The sequence below is a fragment of the Filicampus tigris genome, chromosome 10 (assembly GCF_054856515.1).
Source record: "Filicampus tigris isolate MCC_2025a chromosome 10, RoL_Ftig_1.0, whole genome shotgun sequence".
Taxonomy (NCBI): domain Eukaryota; kingdom Metazoa; phylum Chordata; class Actinopteri; order Syngnathiformes; family Syngnathidae; genus Filicampus; species Filicampus tigris.
This window is the reverse complement of record NC_141226.1, coordinates 21,960,270-21,978,817: the sequence shown is the minus strand read 5'-3', so window position 1 is coordinate 21,978,817 and position 18,548 is coordinate 21,960,270. Positions and strand designations below refer to the sequence as shown.

At 42.8% G+C, this 18,548-nt stretch overlaps 1 protein-coding gene across 1 annotated transcript in view; it reads left to right on the top strand.

Moving 5' to 3' along the window:
* LOC147141332 (receptor-type tyrosine-protein phosphatase mu) overlaps positions 1-18,548 on the top strand; it is a 156,091-nt gene that overhangs the window by 70,992 nt on the left and 66,551 nt on the right. Inside the window, 3 exon segments of the mRNA XM_086042965.1 lie at positions 11,306-11,614; positions 13,002-13,111; positions 17,979-18,180. Coding sequence (XP_085899091.1) covers positions 11,306-11,614; positions 13,002-13,111; positions 17,979-18,180 — 621 coding nt within the window.

The window sequence follows — 18,548 nt, the reverse complement described above, 5'->3', positions numbered from 1 at the left end:
TAGCGCATGAATAATTAAAGGCGGTGAATAGAAAACATTTAAAGACCTTGAGAAGCACTTCTGTTTGAATTTATAAACACGAGGAGAGAGCGCCAAGGAGTGCCACTAAATTAATGCTACTTGAGTTCTCCGCCGGCTCCCGAGTGGAGGTGACAAACAGCCGCCGTGATGAGTTTTAGCATGCGGCTATCAGCAAGCATGCTTTGGAAAAAAAAAAGGCTAGCAAGAATGTGCTTTTTCTGACTTGACCGCAGACGGGAAAAACGGTCATGTGCATGTTAGGCTAGTAATTGGGGAAAGTGACTATTTGCTAAAAAAGAACTGGACATAAGTACACCTGAAGTCAGAAGATGACATACTCGTGAATATGCTCCAAACGTGCGTACGGTAAATCAACAATTCTCCTTGCACTTTACAATTGTTCTAATTGGCCGATTTGCATCTTTTAAGTTCTTACCAGAAAACGAATAACTGATGTACTTTTCTAAAGAGGAAGCAAAATATTGATGTTGCACTTACCGCTAAAAATAGGCACTTTGCACTTTACCAAAAATAATTTAAAAAAAACCCATGGATTTTGCACTTTGCTAAAAAGAAAGCAAACTGCTGATATTGCGCCAAAGTATGCACAGAAGCTTGATATTTACCTTATTGTTACTCTCCCAGGAAACGTTTTTAAAAACATCGACACCTGCTTTGATTCTGGTTTCTGAATTGCAAAGAGCAACAACGGAATTTGATCCATTTCCCGCTAAGTGTTGTACATGTGCTAGCCCGGGTCACTTATCTTCAAGTCAACAGACGAGTTTGTGTCTGAAGATGAGGGAAGTAACAATAACGCAGAGTCTATACCGTCTGCTCTCTGCCGCCACTCGTTTGATGACGCGTCCTTGAGGTGGCGCGCAAATCGCCTTTTTGCAGAACTGACATTATAGGAGCACAGTTCTCCTTTCTACTTCCAACTGGCTGTGATAATAGTTCGGAAAAAAATACTTTTTTTTTGTCGTCCACCCACAACCTCCTATAGAACTCAATCTCGCCTGCTGTTTTTTTATTTTTTTATTTTTTATTTTTTTTTTTTGCCAAGGGCCAACAAATTATGAGGGTCTTTTCACTCATCTCGCCAATGCTGTGTCACATGACCGCTCGGCATTGTGCGTGGCTGCCCATGCTCTCAGACGCAATAGGTTGAGGAGGCTTTTCATTCACCGGAGTTTTAATTAGACACGTCTCACCAGGCAAACAACAAGGAGATGAATGGGGTCCATCTCCAGCCTTTACGCGGGAACGCAGGCGGCCATCATGCAGACTTAGGGTGCTTTCACGCTTGCGGTTCCTTTTCTCTCTTCCCGATCAGTCGGTGAGTTCGTCAACAGTTTTGGTTGGTGGTCACACGGTGACACAAGCGTACCAAAGTGTCACACAATCAAGCCGCAGGACAGCGTATTTCGAGGATATCTAAAATAGGGCATCGATGTCATCTACTGGTGGTTGTGCATCAGTCAAGTTGTTTCCAAGTTTGAAATTTACAATGAAGTAGCATTAGATGCTCTCCGCCCATCCCCGATGCAAAAAACGTAATAGACAAATACAGTATACTTGTCAATGGCGGTGATTAAAGGGTTGGAACACTGCAACAATGATGCTATTTGTTAGCCTGTCTATGGCTTTATGCATTGTTTGTTAGCATTAAGCTAAACAGACTTTATGTGGTTGTGTTAAAGCGGAAGTCAACCCAAACATATTTTTTTTCAAGAATATGTTCCCAGCAGGCCCACTAGTTGGAACACGGCGGATTAATTTTGCCTTTGTGGAATATAAATTAAGCAGCAAAATGCGCTCATTTTTAGCCATCTGCGGGGGCGGCCATTTTGTCACTTCTGTCAACAGACAATGACATCACAACGGCTCAAAATGACTGATCACGGCTGACCTGTTTTCTGAATCTGAGCCGTGATTGGTTTTTGTGAGCAGTTGTGACGTCATTTTCAGAAGTGACAAAATGGCCGCCCCCGCAGATGGCTAAAAACGAGTGGATTAACACTTATTCCACAAACGCAATATTTATCAGAATGCCTTGTTTCAAGTAGCGGGCTTGCATAGAATATATTCTTGAAAAAAAATGTTTGCGTTGACTTTAAATACACATGATAATTAATTTTCTGTTTTCTGTTTGGTTTGACTGTCAACTGGGAGTGGCAATACACAACTTGAAGCCTCTTTTTTTTTTTTTAATGTGTTTTACTTTTATCTGCCAAACCGTAGGACGACGGCTTGCATCTTGAAAAACACGCGGGTCGGGTCATTCGTATCTCAAGGAAACCACTGTATATCATATGGCTATTTGTGAGGTTTTACGTTGGTCACTGCTGGGACTCAACAACACAACTCCACTGCAGCGTTGTTAAAGGTTTAATACGCCTCCTCGCTGGGGGCTGGAAGTGGTTTTCTCCGTGCGACGGCGGCCCCTCGACAGCGTTGCCGAAAAGTGTGAGTTAGCACCCCGGGTGCTGCTCTGCCGTGGCCAGCGCCTGATCATTTGGAGCGAGGGCTTGTTAAACTTCACAGGAAAATAGAAGCGAGAGTGCTATTGCCAAATGCTGAAAAATGGAGACATTTGGAAAATGTTAGCAAGCTGTGAAATCTGCGCACTTAAGCGAGGAGGATAACAAGAATAAAATGCTCGTGCAAACGCTTGAAAGGGAAGAAAAGGAGAGCGGCTGACAACAATGGCACGGGCCCCCGCTTTAGATGTGAAACCTCTCAAGGCCGCCCTGCTTTTGTCTCTCAGTGAATGTTGGACGTCCTCGCCGTGGCATTAAAGCGTCTTTTTTTTTTTTTTTTTTTTTTTTGTGTCGTGGCAAACATTGCTCAGTTTGCAAAGTGACAGATGCGGCCCCGCAGTTTTTCATTAGCGCGTCCCAGACGAGCGAGAGGGAGAGCGAGGAAGTGTCCCGTCCTGTCTGGGGGCGCCGTGATGTATCGCGCCCGGGCCTGCCAGTCCTAACCGCTCAATTAGGAGCCGAGGCTGACGCTCGGGCCTGTCAGGGAGAGAAGCCGGACGAGATCAAGAGCCGCTTCCCGGGCGGCCGGCGCCATCCATCTTGCGCCGTTTGACTGGCGGCCCGACCGTCGGGCTCCGCGGGGCGGCGCAGGTTGAGGCCATTCATCGCGATCTGTCCCGACTAAACATGAATAATCTGGCGACCTTCAGCGCCCGCGAGAAGGCAACGAAATCTCATTTTGCGCCGACACCAAAATAGTGTTGCGGCTTCTTAAAAATGATGGCGTGAGGAGTGTACGTTGCCCACCCGCCCGCGCCCCCTCCCGAGCGCAACACGGGAATCGTGCTGGTTGATTTTTAAAATGTCGTCGAAGCATTCTCGATTCTGGTTTTTTTAGTCGGTCCAGAAAGTGTTAGCTTCTCCGAATAATGTGGCTTTGCTCATCAATCCATGCCGGTGTCATATAGTGAAAGGCAGAACACTTAAATGCTCTTCCACTAGATGGCGCTAAGCACGGTACAACTAACAACCAGTCATGGCTCGGTTTCAGAAAACAGGTGAGTCAGCAAGTGACAAAATGGCCGCCCCCAGACTTGGACAAAAGCGGGTGGAAACGTATTTTTTTCAAGAATATGTTCAATGCAAGCCCACTAGTTGAAACAAGACATTCTGATAAATATTGCGTTTTTGTGGAATAAGAGTTAGTCCATTCGTTTTTAGCCATCACTGGGGGCGGCCATTTTGTCACTTCTGTGGACTGAAAATGACATCACAACTACCCAGGGCTCAGGTAACGACCAATCACAGTTCGCCTGTTTTCTAAAGCTGAGCCGTGATTGGTAGTTACCTGAGCCCACGGCAGTTGTGATGTCATTTTCAGTCGACAGAAATGACAAAAATGGCCGTCCCCTGAGATGGCTAAAAAGACGTGGCTTTTGTTGCTTAACTCAAATTCCGCAAACACAACATCAATCAGAATGCTGTGTTTACACTACGATAATAGAACATATCATCATAAAGAACATTTTGGGTTGCCTTTTTCTTTAAAACTTGACGGTGCGATGATGATGATGACAGAAAACGATAAATGAGTATCAAAAATTTTAGTTGCACCCCTGGTTAGAAGTGATCGATTTTTGCCGCGTGTACCGGAGATAATGAGTTGCTGTGTAACTCACTTCAAAACGAGCGGCAGCTTGGCAGCACAATTCGCACAAAGAAAGGAGGCACCAAGCTGTTTAATGCCACTCCGCCGTCAAAGCAAACACCAAACAAAGAGAAGCACGCGTTGTGTATTTTAAACAACCCCGTACTTTTGTCTTTTAAAAAGTCTGCCGAGGTGCTAGCAAACAATGCAGAGATGCCGTCGACGATTAGCATCAATGCCGTGGTGCTGTAACGCAAAACAGTTGCATCGATACATGTAGACAAAGGAACGAGTCTTGATATCGCATATGATACGGTACTAATACACAAGCGTCAAATGGGTCATTGTTAACTCAGGATACCATTTTGGGAAAATCATCTAATTATGATTCCCAACCCCTCGATATAATTGTAAATGTGATTTGATTATTTTCTTATTTTTATGTCCGTTTTTTTTTTTTTTTTTTTTTCAATATATACATAAGTGTTTGGCTCTTACAGGTTAGGTTAATGCTAAAATAAAAGGCAAATGAACTATGAATGAATATGAACGATGTTTTGGTGTTGTTACCATATAATGATAATGTCGCGCGCTTTGAAGTCAGTGACGCCGGATGACACGATGAGGCAAGACTTGTATTGCTGTTCATTTCGATTGTTTTGAAGGCAGACAATCCATCGCCACCTTCACAGCTTAAGTGGAGGGCGCTGGGTGTTCATCACACAGCTCAGGCCGGTCCAGCGCCTCATTTTGTACTTTCTATTACACCCCCCCCCCCCCTCCAACCACCTCCTCCAACCTCAGTCAGGGCGACAGTGTCATTTATCAGCGGGCCTATAAAGAAGGACTTGATAGAGTGAGGAGCGGCCAGCACCATTCAATAAATCCTGATGATTATCCACGCCCCCAAGGTGTACCGCCCAGCCTGTGTGTATGTATATGGATATTGTATATAGGTGCAACCCCCACTACACCCACTCCCCCCGCCCCCCTGAACTCCCAAGCATTTGTCTTTGACTTGGTAATGGATGTCGAGGCTGATGTAGGAGCAGCCCGGGAACACGTGCGCTGCCTTCCTAAATGCCATCTGCACGCCTGTCAGGCTGAAGGCTTTCCACTTGTTGCCGCTGATGCCAACACAAACTTTGTCCTTGGGGGGGGGGGGGGGGGGACAATCAAACGCAGTTCAAAGCAATACAAGGCAAGAGGCCTTTATTTGTCCCGCAATGGTGCATTGGTGGAGCTTGAACCGAATTATGATTGGGTTTGAGTCTGAGCTATACAATTCTTGGTCATGTTTTTTTTGGCCAATAAATTTCCCCCCCCAAAAAATATGCAGTTTTTTGTTCATGACGGCTTGTATTTCAAATATGGTAATCATTACAGCCGTACTTGTATATCGATACTGTACAAAAGCTTTTCACCCCATCCCTCCGGCCCGAGCCTCTTCTTTAGCACTCGAAGGCAGGTGATGGGTGCTTTGATTGTCGGTTATCGCCAGCTATCATCGTGTCTCGCTTGTGCGGGATATGAAAATGATTTCCCGAGTGTTCAAGCCATGTCATTACCTCAATAGCTGCCGCCGCATAGAATGGAAGGCAGCAAACAAATCTGCAAAGCAATTTTTTGGGGGTTTGTTTTTTTGTGGTGTTTTTTTTTTTTTTTTTTTTTTTTAACCTATTTGTACATGGGGAAAAAAAAAAAACCTGAGAGTGATTTAATGTTTGCCATTGACATGTTTTCTGCCACTGACAAGCCAGGATGAAAACTAGATACAATTTCTCTCTTTTTTTTAACCCCAACATGCACACTCGACTTCCTGGTTCACAATTTTTCAGTACTGATACACACATTTCAAATATTGTTCAGTTTTAGTGAGGAGTGGGACAAACTTTATCTAAATTGTATCTAAGAAGTAGACTGTAGTAGTACATGAGCCTTGTATCGTGTAACGATACATGTCAAATATCTTTTTGGTTCTTTTTAACTTAGGAGTGAAACAAAATGTGAGATATCAAATTCTGTTATGATACAGTATCGTAGCGTCAAATATCAGTTTGTTGCGGGGCTGGGCAAAATATTGATATTGCAATGTATCGTATTGTTGTCCACAGTTTCCGATACTGTTTCTATTATGTATCGACACAAACACTTAATATACACAGTCGTCCTAATCACAGTATCAATCTCGCAAAATTGATCAGTTTTCATTTGAAGTGGCACAAATATCAAGAGAGAAATGTCTGTTCCCGGAACATAATATCAGTCTTCAAATGTATTGTATCGTATCGGTTGCTCTAGCAACGAGATAGCGGCTGGCCTCCACGCCGTCGCCTCGACTCCTCACTGATGTCTAATCACCGGCAAAGTGTTCTCATCCTTGTTTGGGAGTCGGCAGCGCCTCCGCACTTAATCGATGCGGATCCGATAAAGACTCTGTGTGCTTGTGGCGCCCGAGGATGATCTGATAAGCTAATTGCTCTTCCGTACAACAGCCAGGCAGAACCAGATGCTACGCAGACAGCGCTTTAAGTACACAAGCGCCAAAGATCTGAGGAAGAAAAATGTATCACACATTACATCTTGTTTGCCATATGCGTGCGTGCGTAGTTTTTTTTTTTTTTTTCGTCAATTTTTATTTGAACTGTGTCATCAAATTTAAAAGCCTTGTCGTGCTCGAAGCAGGTGGGCCAACTTTGTGCTCAAGGGGTTGGGGAATTGTTTGACAAGGGGCGCTAATGTGCTGCTAATTTGTGACAACATGATTCAAATGTCACACCATAATGATGATGATGGTGAGGGAGGGAGAATGGAAATGTCAAATTCAAATGATTCACTTCTATCGGCGGTGCAGCGCCGATATCATTTGTCCACCGGAGCTCATTTCTGGCGCCAAATATGTTCTTGTTTATACTACAGAGCTTATGTGAGATGTGAACGAAAAAGATGACAAACAAAGTAAGGTAAATCAACAGTCAAAAAAACGCTGCGAAATAAATACAAAAATATTACATATGATACAAAAATGCAAAAACTATTGGTCGAAAAGGCAAAACATTTTAAGCAAAATACACACACCGGGAAAAAATCTATAAAGATGTCAGAAAAAAAATACAACAATTACTATGTAAATTAAAAATAAAATATTGACATTGGACTGCTACTCATGATAATATATCAAACTTTTCAGGATGCTTTACGCGAAATGAGATAACAATCAACAAAAACAATTTAGAGGGGGTTGAAAAATATTTGATAAAAATTTACATTACATCAATTAAAACAATAAAGTGTAACAGAAATACAAAAATACTAGATCATTTGTCATACCCGACCAAATAAAAAAAAAAAAAAAAGAAAATTTAGTTGTATAATGTGAATACTCGACTATTAAGAAAAACGAAATATTCGAACAAAATATACGATTTTTTTTTTTTTATAAAATACTAAAATATTGGAAGGACAAAAAAACGAAAAATATCGAGCATGAACAATGAAATAAAATCCCATTATAATATCATCCCCTGGGTTACTTTTAGAACCTGCTCAAGCGAGCTACCATTCAAAATAAAAAATGCGACAAAGAAAAAGATGGAATTCACAAGCGTCTCATCGGGGTGAGCCGAGCAGAAAATGCAAGTTTTAAGCCCTTTTATTTGCGGAACTATCTGGAGGCTGCACTCAAGCGGGCCAAAAGGGACGCGCTTAACGCCGGCAGAATTGCAGGGTGGCCGACCACACAAATCAAATTAACACTTTGAGGGGGAAAAAAAGAAATAAATAAAAGGACAAAAGCGGCAAAGTGTGGATCTCAAGCCGACAAGCCCGAGCGCCGTGATTTGTGCGGGGTGTCATACTTGCATCTAGGTGGAACGCCTCTGATAAATGGGCCCATATGTCAATAAATGGGACCATGTGTCAACAAACTGCAGACATGTAGAAAATATCACAAGAGCCGAATGTTTGCTTTTGGATGTCAAGAAAGTTATTGGCCATGTTCTGTACAACTTGTGCAACGGCACTCGGTGTTATGTTACGAAGAATGCTGTCTGGGAAGACGGACCGCAACTACCGATTATTTCAATAATCGATTCATGTATCGGTTATTTTGTCGATTCGTCAATGAATCGGATTAAAAACGCTTAATTTCTATCCCTTTATTAAAAAAAAAAAAACATTAGAATATTTCTAATTGACAGTGCCTAAAATGTGCAAACAAAGAGTAATTATAATTCAGTTACTGGTTTGGTCTGTGACATGTCAGAAAAGAGACAAAAATGTGAATCATAGTTTTCCAAAGTAAAAGCAGATGTTTTATTTGAATTCATCACAAAGATAATCAGTCTGCTTGTATGGAAGACGACATCAATCGGGTAGCATTTACTGTTGAGAAGCTGAAATTTGAACATTTTTTCCCATTTTTAAATTAAAAAGATATTTAAACAATTAATTGATTACGAAAAACAATGATCAAATCTGATAGAAAATGAGTTGTCCTTTTATGAATTGTCGCACCCCTATAATATATGTTTACATTTTTACCAAAAAAACCCCACAAACGTCCTCTACCAAAAAAAGATATACATGGAAAATAGAAAAGTAGTAGAAATAAAATAGATGAGAAGAAATAAATATTACAACATTGGATTAAAAAAATATTCGAATAAATATATTACACAATTAACAGGGAGAATATTTTTTTGCCTATTGTGAAAAATACAAGATGAAAAATCCAGTGGAGCCTTGCGGAGTGACCCGATTTACACGTTTTTCAAATAATGATTTCCTGAATATAAATGTAAAGAATTTGACGTTTTTACCGTCAATTGTTATTCCACTGTTTTGCTTAATTTTTACGTTTTCGCCATAGCATCGTTTCATAATCAGTATCGAGGTATTTTGTGCGGTGCAATATTGAAGTCAAAAATGTTGGTACTGTGACATTACTACTTTCCTATTAGACATTTTACTGTACACTATTTATGGTAAGTTTAGGTTTGGTTTCGGTTCCATAGAAAGAAAAATATACTGTTCACAGTATTGCCTTTTGCTTCCATTTTTTTTTTTTTTTTTTTTTTAAGCTGATGCATAAAACCATTGGTTCAGACATTTCCCCCCTTCAGACAGATGTTCTCCACTTTGCAGACTGGCACGTTTGTGAACCGCCGTTGTTGTGCCGCTACCACGCCCGCAGGGTGGTGGTTTGTGACGCCGTTTCATCTCCTCATTCGGGAGGGAACGCATCCGCCGCTTCGCAGCTGCTCCGTCTGTCGCTCAACCGTCGGGAGGCCTCGCTTTCTTCTAGCTTTAGCGCCTCCCGAGCTAACGTTATGACCTCGTTTCCCGAATGTTACCCTCGATTTTCCCCTTGTAACTTTTCTTTCCAGATGTTGCCGCGTTTCTTTCCTGGGCATCCCAAAGTGTGCCGGCGTCGATTTCCCCCACACAATCAACCACCTCGGTGCACCCTATGAATGTTAAACATGGCCGCCCGCCCGATTCGCCGGCAGGGCTGCGTATCCCCGGGGGCGGATGGGAGCTGAAATGGAGCCCCTGTCTCCTCCCTAATAGCTGCTAAAGTGTTAAGTTCCAGAGAAATGGGCTGCAAATTTAACCTGGAATGGAAATTGATCCCATTACCTCGAGGCCGCCCGCCTTCACATCCTTGTCGGGGAGGCGGGACGGCAGCAAAATAGGGATTAGGAATGGGGGTGGGGGTAGGGGGCCGCACGGAAAAGGCAGTGGCGAAAGCAAGAATGGCGAGAGGTGATAGGATGGCTTGGGGGAGTCATGTCCCACCCGGGCGGACCAACTCCTTATCAGCTGGAATTAATAGCAACAGATGGTGCAGGGAGGAAGGTGACTGGTGGTGTCTCGTAGCGGAGGGGCAAACTATCGATATCGGCACACGATCGACATACCAGTATTAGATATTGACATTAGCCGGGTTTACACGCGGACTTTTTTTTTGTCATTCCTATAAAAATTATTCCGACAGAAGATTTCAGTTCAACTGTTCACATGTGGCCTGATCGATTCCAATCCGGTGTTTACATTTAATCGGTCATTTTGGACATGTGATGTGCACAGATCTATGCAAGCATCACGTCGGTTTAAGTTTGCATTTGGATCAAGAAAACACAGAGACGTGCTGCTTTTATAATCCATTAAAGGGAAGTCAATCCCAAAATGTTCTTGTCATTTACAGTCGGCAGCAAGTGGCAAAATGGCCGCCCCTTGAGATGGCTAAAAACAAACGCAATATTAATCCAAATACTGTGTTTAGACTAGTGGAGGCACAAATTTTGGGGTTCACTACCACTTTAACAACTAGCGTTATTACATACATGTACTTAAATCAAGTACATTTTAATGTGTATATATATGTATTAGGGCTGTCAAAATTAAAGCATTAACTATCACTGTGCAGCCAAACTTAGAGGAGAGTCACTGCCGTAAGAAATTGTAGTTGAAAAATACGATTAATCGCGATCAATTCTGGAAAATTTTTGCGTTTAATTAGTTAAAAAATATATTGTTTGATGGCATTTATATGTATATATATATATATATATATATATATATATTACTAGTATACTGTGAAATTGAACGATTGAATCGAAACATAATCCCGCTGCATCGAACAGAATCGAGTTATCAAAACGAACCGTCCTTGAATCATATCACACCCCTTATATATACGCATCGAATCGTCTTTTATTGCAGAGATGCACACCGCTCCCGATAATTCCATCGATGCGAGGTGTGCCATTAATAGCCACCTGCCATTTGAAAAGACAGCGTTCTGTGCGGGGATGGCGCGCCCCCTGCAGAGGCTTTTCACCGGCAGCAGCGTCGTGCCTGCGCGCGGCGCTGCCGTGGGATGCGCCTTCGCTCCGTTGCTTGCTTCACGCTGCGCCTTTGAAACCGGAAACGCATCAACTTCAAACAGATGAAATCCGACCGGGTGTCAAATGTTTGAGAGAAGAGAAAAGAACAGCGGCGGAGGCTGTGCGGCCGCATACGCTGCATCCAATTGCCCCCCCCCCCCCCCCGTTTTGCCCAGACTAATGCGCACCACCTGGCGTTTCACGAGGCCTAATTGATTGTCTGCATGTGGCCTCACACTCTGTCCTCCCCCTCGTCCCCGCAGAGCCCATGCACGGGCCACGGCGACTGGAGGTGCTGGACGTCCAATCCAAGCAGGTGACGGTGCGCTGGGAGCCGCTGGGCTACAACGTGACGCGCTGCCACAGCTACAATCTGACGGCGCAATACCGCTCGCGCGTGGGCGGCAAGGACGAGACCCGGGAGGAGGTGTGCTACGAGGCGCAGGGCCGCGACCCGCAGCACACCATCCACAACCTGACGCCCTACACCAACCTCAGCGTCAAGCTGGTGCTGCGCAACCCGGAAGGCGTCAAGGAAAGCGCCGAGCTGGAGGTGCAAACGGACGAAGATGGTGAGCTCCGCCGTTCGGGGGCCTGTTCGGATTATTGCTTTCCTAAGAGGCAGTGTGACTCTTTTTTTTTTTTTCGCCTTGCCTTCGTTATTCTGTCAAACATGGCGCAGCCCATCCCAAAAAAGTCTCTGCAGTTAGTTGGTTTTTTTTTTTATTATTTTAAGCCGGCACTTAAAAACATGGTACACTGTCTCTTTCACCAGGAAAGTACTGCGGTAGCTTTTTTTTTTTTTTTTTTAATTTTATTTTCTTATTTTTCTTATTTTATTTTATTTTTTTTTTAATGCCAGTAGTCAGGTACAACACAATTTTAAAACGGGCACATTTACTGGTCAAATAAGTTGGCGCACCCTCTCAAAAAAAGTCAACACACCTTTCCAAAAATTTCGGAGCTTAATAAAGCGAAACACATCGGTGATTTTTGTGTACAGTCTTTTGAAAGTCGGATATGACATTTCCAATTGAACGGCGGCCGCGGCCAATCGGATGAGGCCCGCAAACGCAGCGCGAATGGACTTTTGGCCGATGCGGCGTATCTTTTGGAGCCTCTTCCACAACCAGTAAATAGAAGCCACCCCCCCCCCCCCAAAAAATGTCCAACCACATTTAAAGGTGTCATGGTTGACCAACACACCAAAAATAGCTGCCATAACGTCAACATGTTTGATTAAAACGTGTGACAAAATCATTTTAAGATTAGCTAGGTTGGTCAAACCCAAACGTTTTAAGAGGTGGCGCACCCCTTAAAAAAAAAAACATGTGGATTTTTTTTTTTTTTTTTTTTACGAAATTGCGATAAACAGATTTAAGTTATTGATTTTCCATCATAGGTCAAATCCAAACTTAGGGGACCACGTACCCCCTTCAACATCCTGTCAGAGATGACGCGCCCCCTTAAAAGAGTCAGAAAAAATAGCCCCCTCAAGCACGGCACGCTAGTTTGTTGATTTGTATGTCGTAGGTCAAAGCCAAACTTTTTAGCCACACACCTCCAGCATTCAGAAAAAAAAAAAAATCCAAATAAAGCCCATTTATATTGAATCAAAATTTGTGGCTAGCTAAAACGCTCCAACAATGTCACGCCCCCCCCCCCCCCCCCCTGTCAACATCCTGTCAGAGATGGCGCTTGGCCCTCCTTTATTTACGTGCGCCAGCATGCCACTCATCTCCGCCGTACGACATGCCGCGCGCGCGTCGTTATTGTCGACGACTTGAAATATTCCCATTAAAATATCTTTGACTTTGTCCGTCGGCCATTTGTGTAATGGACGTCCTTGAAAAGCTCTTTGGATGATTGTCGGCAGCGGGATAAATCACAGCGAAGGCGACGCGCGCCACTTTTATTCATGGGTGTCGCTAATCTGTGCCGCTTGTTGGTGCCCCGCAGTGCCCGGCGCCGTCCCGCTGGAGTCCGTCCAGGGCAGCGCCTACGAGGAGAAGATCGTGGTCACGTGGCGAGAGCCGGCGCAGACGTACGGTGTCATCACACAGTACGAGGTACGCGCACCCCCCCCCCCCCCAAAAAAAAATTCATTTTTCCACACATTTTTTTGTAGCAAATAAAATAATGTAATATTATGAATAGAGATTATTACACACATTTGATCAAAGATAATAGTAGCTATTCGTATATTGTTCATTAACATTTGTGTTCATTCCTTTTAAAAATATGTCGTTCATTGTAGAATAATCAAAATAAAATACACGATAAAACAATGACGGTAAAATAAAACTGTCAAATTGTAAAAAAGAGGTAGCGGCGCCGAATTGTAAGGTGTAAAAACAAACACCCGTAAGAGTCGTACAAGAGTAGAAATAAGCAAACCACTCAATACTTATGCACAAAAACAATCAGACACTTGAGCAAGTTTAAAAATGGTGAGTCCCCTCAAAAACAATAAAACACGCTTGAAAAATAAGTTAACCTCTCTGAATAGAGGAATTTTTAAAACAACACTTGTGAATAAGCGAACCACTCTTACTGGTAACACATAATAATCATGGCCCTTTTACAAGTGTAAAAACAAAATGACCACTCTTAATATATAGACGTATAAACAATACGACCCCCATACGAGTGTAAATATGAGATAACCAACCTTGATTGCAAAAAAAAAATCATAAAAGTTGTAGCTGTATAAAAATAAGATAAGCAGCCCTAAGACTAACACGTATAAACAATAAGACACTTGTGCATTTGTAAAATTAAGATAACAGCCCTTATTTTTAAGACATCAACAACAATCATAACTGTTTACAAATAAGCAAACAACTCTCAATGTCAAAACTATAAGCTACTTATAGTTTTAAAACAAGCTAACCAATCTCAATCATAATGCGCAAAAACAATAAGACACTCGCATAAGTGTGATTAAAAACAGTAAGACTCTTGACCATGTGGCAAAATATGCTAACCACTCTCACTCACAATGTATGACCAATACGACACTTGTTCAAGTGTAAAAATAAGCGTTCAACTCTCAATAGTAACAAGTAAAAACAATAAGACACTTGTACAAGTACAAAAATTCACTAACCACTCTCTAGTGAGACGCGTGAATACAAAATACACTCATACAAGTACAAATGTAAACCAACCGCTTTCAATCCGAACCCGTAAAAACAATAAGACACTCGTGTAATGTAGTCTATGAACGATATACTGTATAGAAAGTTGTATTTTGCCCTTTGAACTCTATTGAAAGCACAATCTCTCTCGACTTGGCTGCGGTGGCGAGTCAATGTTGACTCGCGACCGCTCGCCACCCTTGCGCACGCCTCCGTAAGGCGAATACACACACACGCGCGCGCGAGCGCGCACACACGCATTGATCTTAACCAAGCCTTCGGTTTGGGAAGTAATCCCGCCGCCTTTCCCACAGATTGATTCCCTCTCCGGTCGCTGTTTGCTCACCGCGCTACGTTATTTTGACTGGGTTAGCGGGGGTCTCCTCTCATTGGACGAGAGCGAGGATTGAGCGCGGGGGTGGGGGGGGGGGGGGCTTTGTTTAGTCGAGCGGATGCAGAAACAATGTCCATAAAAAAAAAAAAAAGGAGAGAGAGGAAAAATAGACCACACACAGCAGGTTGGCTTAATGGCTTAAAGAGCGACACTTCTCGGCTGTTTATCTTCTTTAAAATTTCATACGACACGTAAAAAGGGAAGCGTGTGCGTGTGTTTGTGCGTGATCCACTTTATGGAACATCAGCGCCTCCGGGCTCTCAGAACACACCACTTACCAGCGGCACCCGCAAACGGCGGGCTTTTTGTTCATTTGCTCACTCGCGATACCTCCTACAAATCGAATCATCCAGCTTTTAATTTGGATTTAATACAATACAGCGGACTATTTTTGCTGCCTTCTTTTCACATTCACGTCCGCACGGCATCATATTTGTTTGTATATTATGACCAGAGGTGGGCATTCCGCAGACCTTTAAAAATGACGGACTGACGATTGATGAAAGTGGGTTTTTTACCTGTCAGTTTAATCGTTACTAATCGCATCATCACTGACGAATAAATCCGTCACTGGCAGGCGCCAGTTTTTTTGGGGGGGGCCGGACCAGCAAAATTTTGTAAAATGCCCACCTCTGATGATGATGATGATGATGATGATGATGATGATGATGATGATTATCATCACCGATTCACTGCTTATTGTAGCATTGCTGGTCTTTATTTCCTTGCTGCTGACTATTCTTGCTGCTCCCCACATTCATTTCTACAGTCTATACTGGAATTTTTTGCTACCTATAATGCTACTGACTATTCTTTCTGCTGTTCACATTTGTATCTGCTTATGACATTTATTCACATTGCCATTTATATTTACTGAAACGTGTGGGTATTCCTACATGTAATGCTGCTGACTATTCCTGCGGCTGTCCACAGTAACTGCTTTTATACCAAGTATGTATTTTTTCATGCACAGTGTGTCATCCTTATGAATGCAGATGGATCCTTTATCGACCCATATATTTTTGGGTTATTACAATAGAGCGCTGCCGACTACTGTTGTTGCTTTTCACGTTGACGTCCGGGTTTGTATGGTATCTATTATTCATATGCGGTATATAGAGTATATACCGGTAGCTAACTAGGATACTGTAGCTATCCATAGATTTAAAATTTTTGGGCTGCAATCACTATTTTTTCGCTCCATATAGTGCCGCCAACTATTCTTGCTGCTGTTCACATTTCCTTCTGTATTTATAGTAACTATTTAGTGATTTTGTTTTCTATTTCTATATGTAGACTATTGATGTGTATACTGTTGTTTTTTCCCTCTATGATATACAAGACTGAACTATTCTTGCTGTTAAATGCCCCAAATTTTTCAGTGGTTCAACAATTCGGGACTTCCACTGAGCATTTGAAAGCTCAAACGGCCGCAAACTTAATGTCAGAGAGGCTTTTGTTGCCGACATTTGCAAAATTAGGCCAGCCTTGGCGGCAACAACGCGCTGATTGTCAGGTGCGAGTTGCAGCGTCCTGGAAGTGGCAGTGCCTTTCTTTGTGTTGGTTCTGTGGGGAGGAATTAAGGCAAGTGCTTTCGTTAATATCCATTCAGACTAACTCAAGTCCCCACTTCAAGCAAACACCGCACGCGCCGCTCATAAAAAGGAAAAAGCTCCATTATCATTCCAATTAAGGCACACAAAAGGGAGTTTGGAACGCCACATAATTTGTGTCCATCAAGTTTGGAAATGCTCGGAAGCCTTCTCTCATTTAGTCCTTTTGTCTGCGCCGCCCAAGCGCATATCGCGACGTTTCAGTTTGAAATTACCCGTCGCTGCCTCTCCCTCCTTAATGAATGTGACAGTAGAAATAATGGAAAACATGTCGGCAAATCCCGTTCCGCGTAATATTGGTTTATATATATATTTTTTTCCTTAACGCAGCTTTTCGGGATTTATGAAGCATCTCAAGACGCATAAAATATAAATACGTATGCAGGCATCAACACCTTAGGCGTGTACGGTGTGTGTGGGGGAGTGTGGGGGAAGGGGGGGGGGGGGGATGAACAAATGGGCTGTAACCTCGCCACTTACGCTCTTAATAAACGAGTCGGGTAAAGCGGTGACTTATGGCAGGAGAAAAGGAGCAGGAAGCCATCAACTTAGCACTTACACCCGTCACACTTTGATGGCATATAAGGAGCCTTTCAGGTTTTGATTGACAGTCAAAACAGTATTATAAGTAAGTATAACTATTTATACGTACTACTACTTGAATAATCTATAATACTAGACTATTTTGTAGTACAATGTAATCTGCCTTTATTATGTGAATGGCAAAGTGTGCAGAGCTGGGCATTTTACTCAAAATTCCCAGTCCGTTTATCGTCTCCCGTCTGCACCTTGGATACCCTTCCGTCCGTCTATCCGCCTTTTCGTCAAGCCGGACCAAATAGTAAATCGCCCGTGGGCCGGTCCGAGTATCATTTTGAAAGGGTTTCCGTTAGCGTTTCCTTTCGACAAACTTCACACGTTTAAAAAAAGCTGTGCTTGTGTCAATATGTAGGTTATAGAAATGAATCGCAACTTTTACTTGAGTAAAACATATCGTCGCTGTCCTGTGAAAAGCGCGTATGTCCATTTTTGTCATTTTTTTAACATTTTTGCAGCAATGGGGCGGCCATTTTGTCTTCGTGTCGACTGAAAATGACATCACAACTGCTCATAACTGACAATCACGGCTGACCTGTTTTCTGAATCTTGATCCTTGTGAGCAGTTGTGATGTCATTTTCAGTCGACAGAAGACAAAATGGCCGCCCCCAGAGATGGCTAAAAACGAGTGGATTAACACTTATTCCACAAACACAATATTTATCAGAATTCCCTGTTTCAACTAGCGGGCTCGCATAGAACATATTCTTGAAAAAAAAAAGAAGGTTGAATTCTCTTTAATGAATAAAATCACCATTTAAAAACTGCATTTTATGTTTACTTGGTGTTATCTGATTTGTATTCATTTGTGATGATCTTAAACGTTAAAACAAAGCAAAAACAATCATTTTAGAAGACGGCAAACACTTTTTCACAGCACCGTACAGTATATGAATGGCAAACGTACGTACGTATGTACAGTATGTACAGAAGTGAATGTAAAAAGTAACAAAAATAGTCAGCAGCATCGTATGCAGCAAAGCAACCGAATCACGAAATATATAAAGCAGAAATGGTTGCGAATTAAATACGCAGGGGAGTGCCGTTTTTTTGGGATGACATCTGACTAGATTCTTACGAGAACAGGCTAAATGCTTGGTGATGTTTTCAAGCACAGACCCTGGAGCAGCAGCAGCAGCAGCAGCAGCAGCAGCACACACTCGCTCCACTAAATATTCATCTCCTTCATAGATCTCCTACAAGGCGGTGAGCTCCTTCGACCCCGAGCTGGACCTCTCCAACCAGAGCGGCAAAGTGGCCAAGGCGAGCAACGAGACCGCCCACGCCTTTGCGGGCCTCCACCCGGGCTCCACATATTCCTTCACCCTGCGCGCCAGCACAGCCAAGGGCTACGGCCCCGCCGTGGCCACCCAGTTCACCACCAAGATTTCAGGTCAGTGGTCTGTGGGCCTGTTGAATAAGTCATGCAGCATGTCCTTAGCCCCTCTTCAAGTCATGTAAACGGAATTTGCAATTGTATCATGTTTTAATGATTGTTTCCAACTACTTTATGCTAATGTGCTAATATAAAGACCCGTTGCCGTTAATCTCCGAATCAGTTTTTGAGTAGTGTTAGTAGTAGTAGTAAAATGAGGAAAATTTGGAGGAATTTTGGACCAATTTTGGCCTTGACATTAAATGACCGCTTGGAGCTCAAACAGCTCCAATTGAATTGAAATTTAAAAAAAAAATTAAAAACGGTATTGTTAGCGGGGACCACAGTTCGTCGTGTTCTCCAGAAAATTCAGGTGAGGGTTTTTC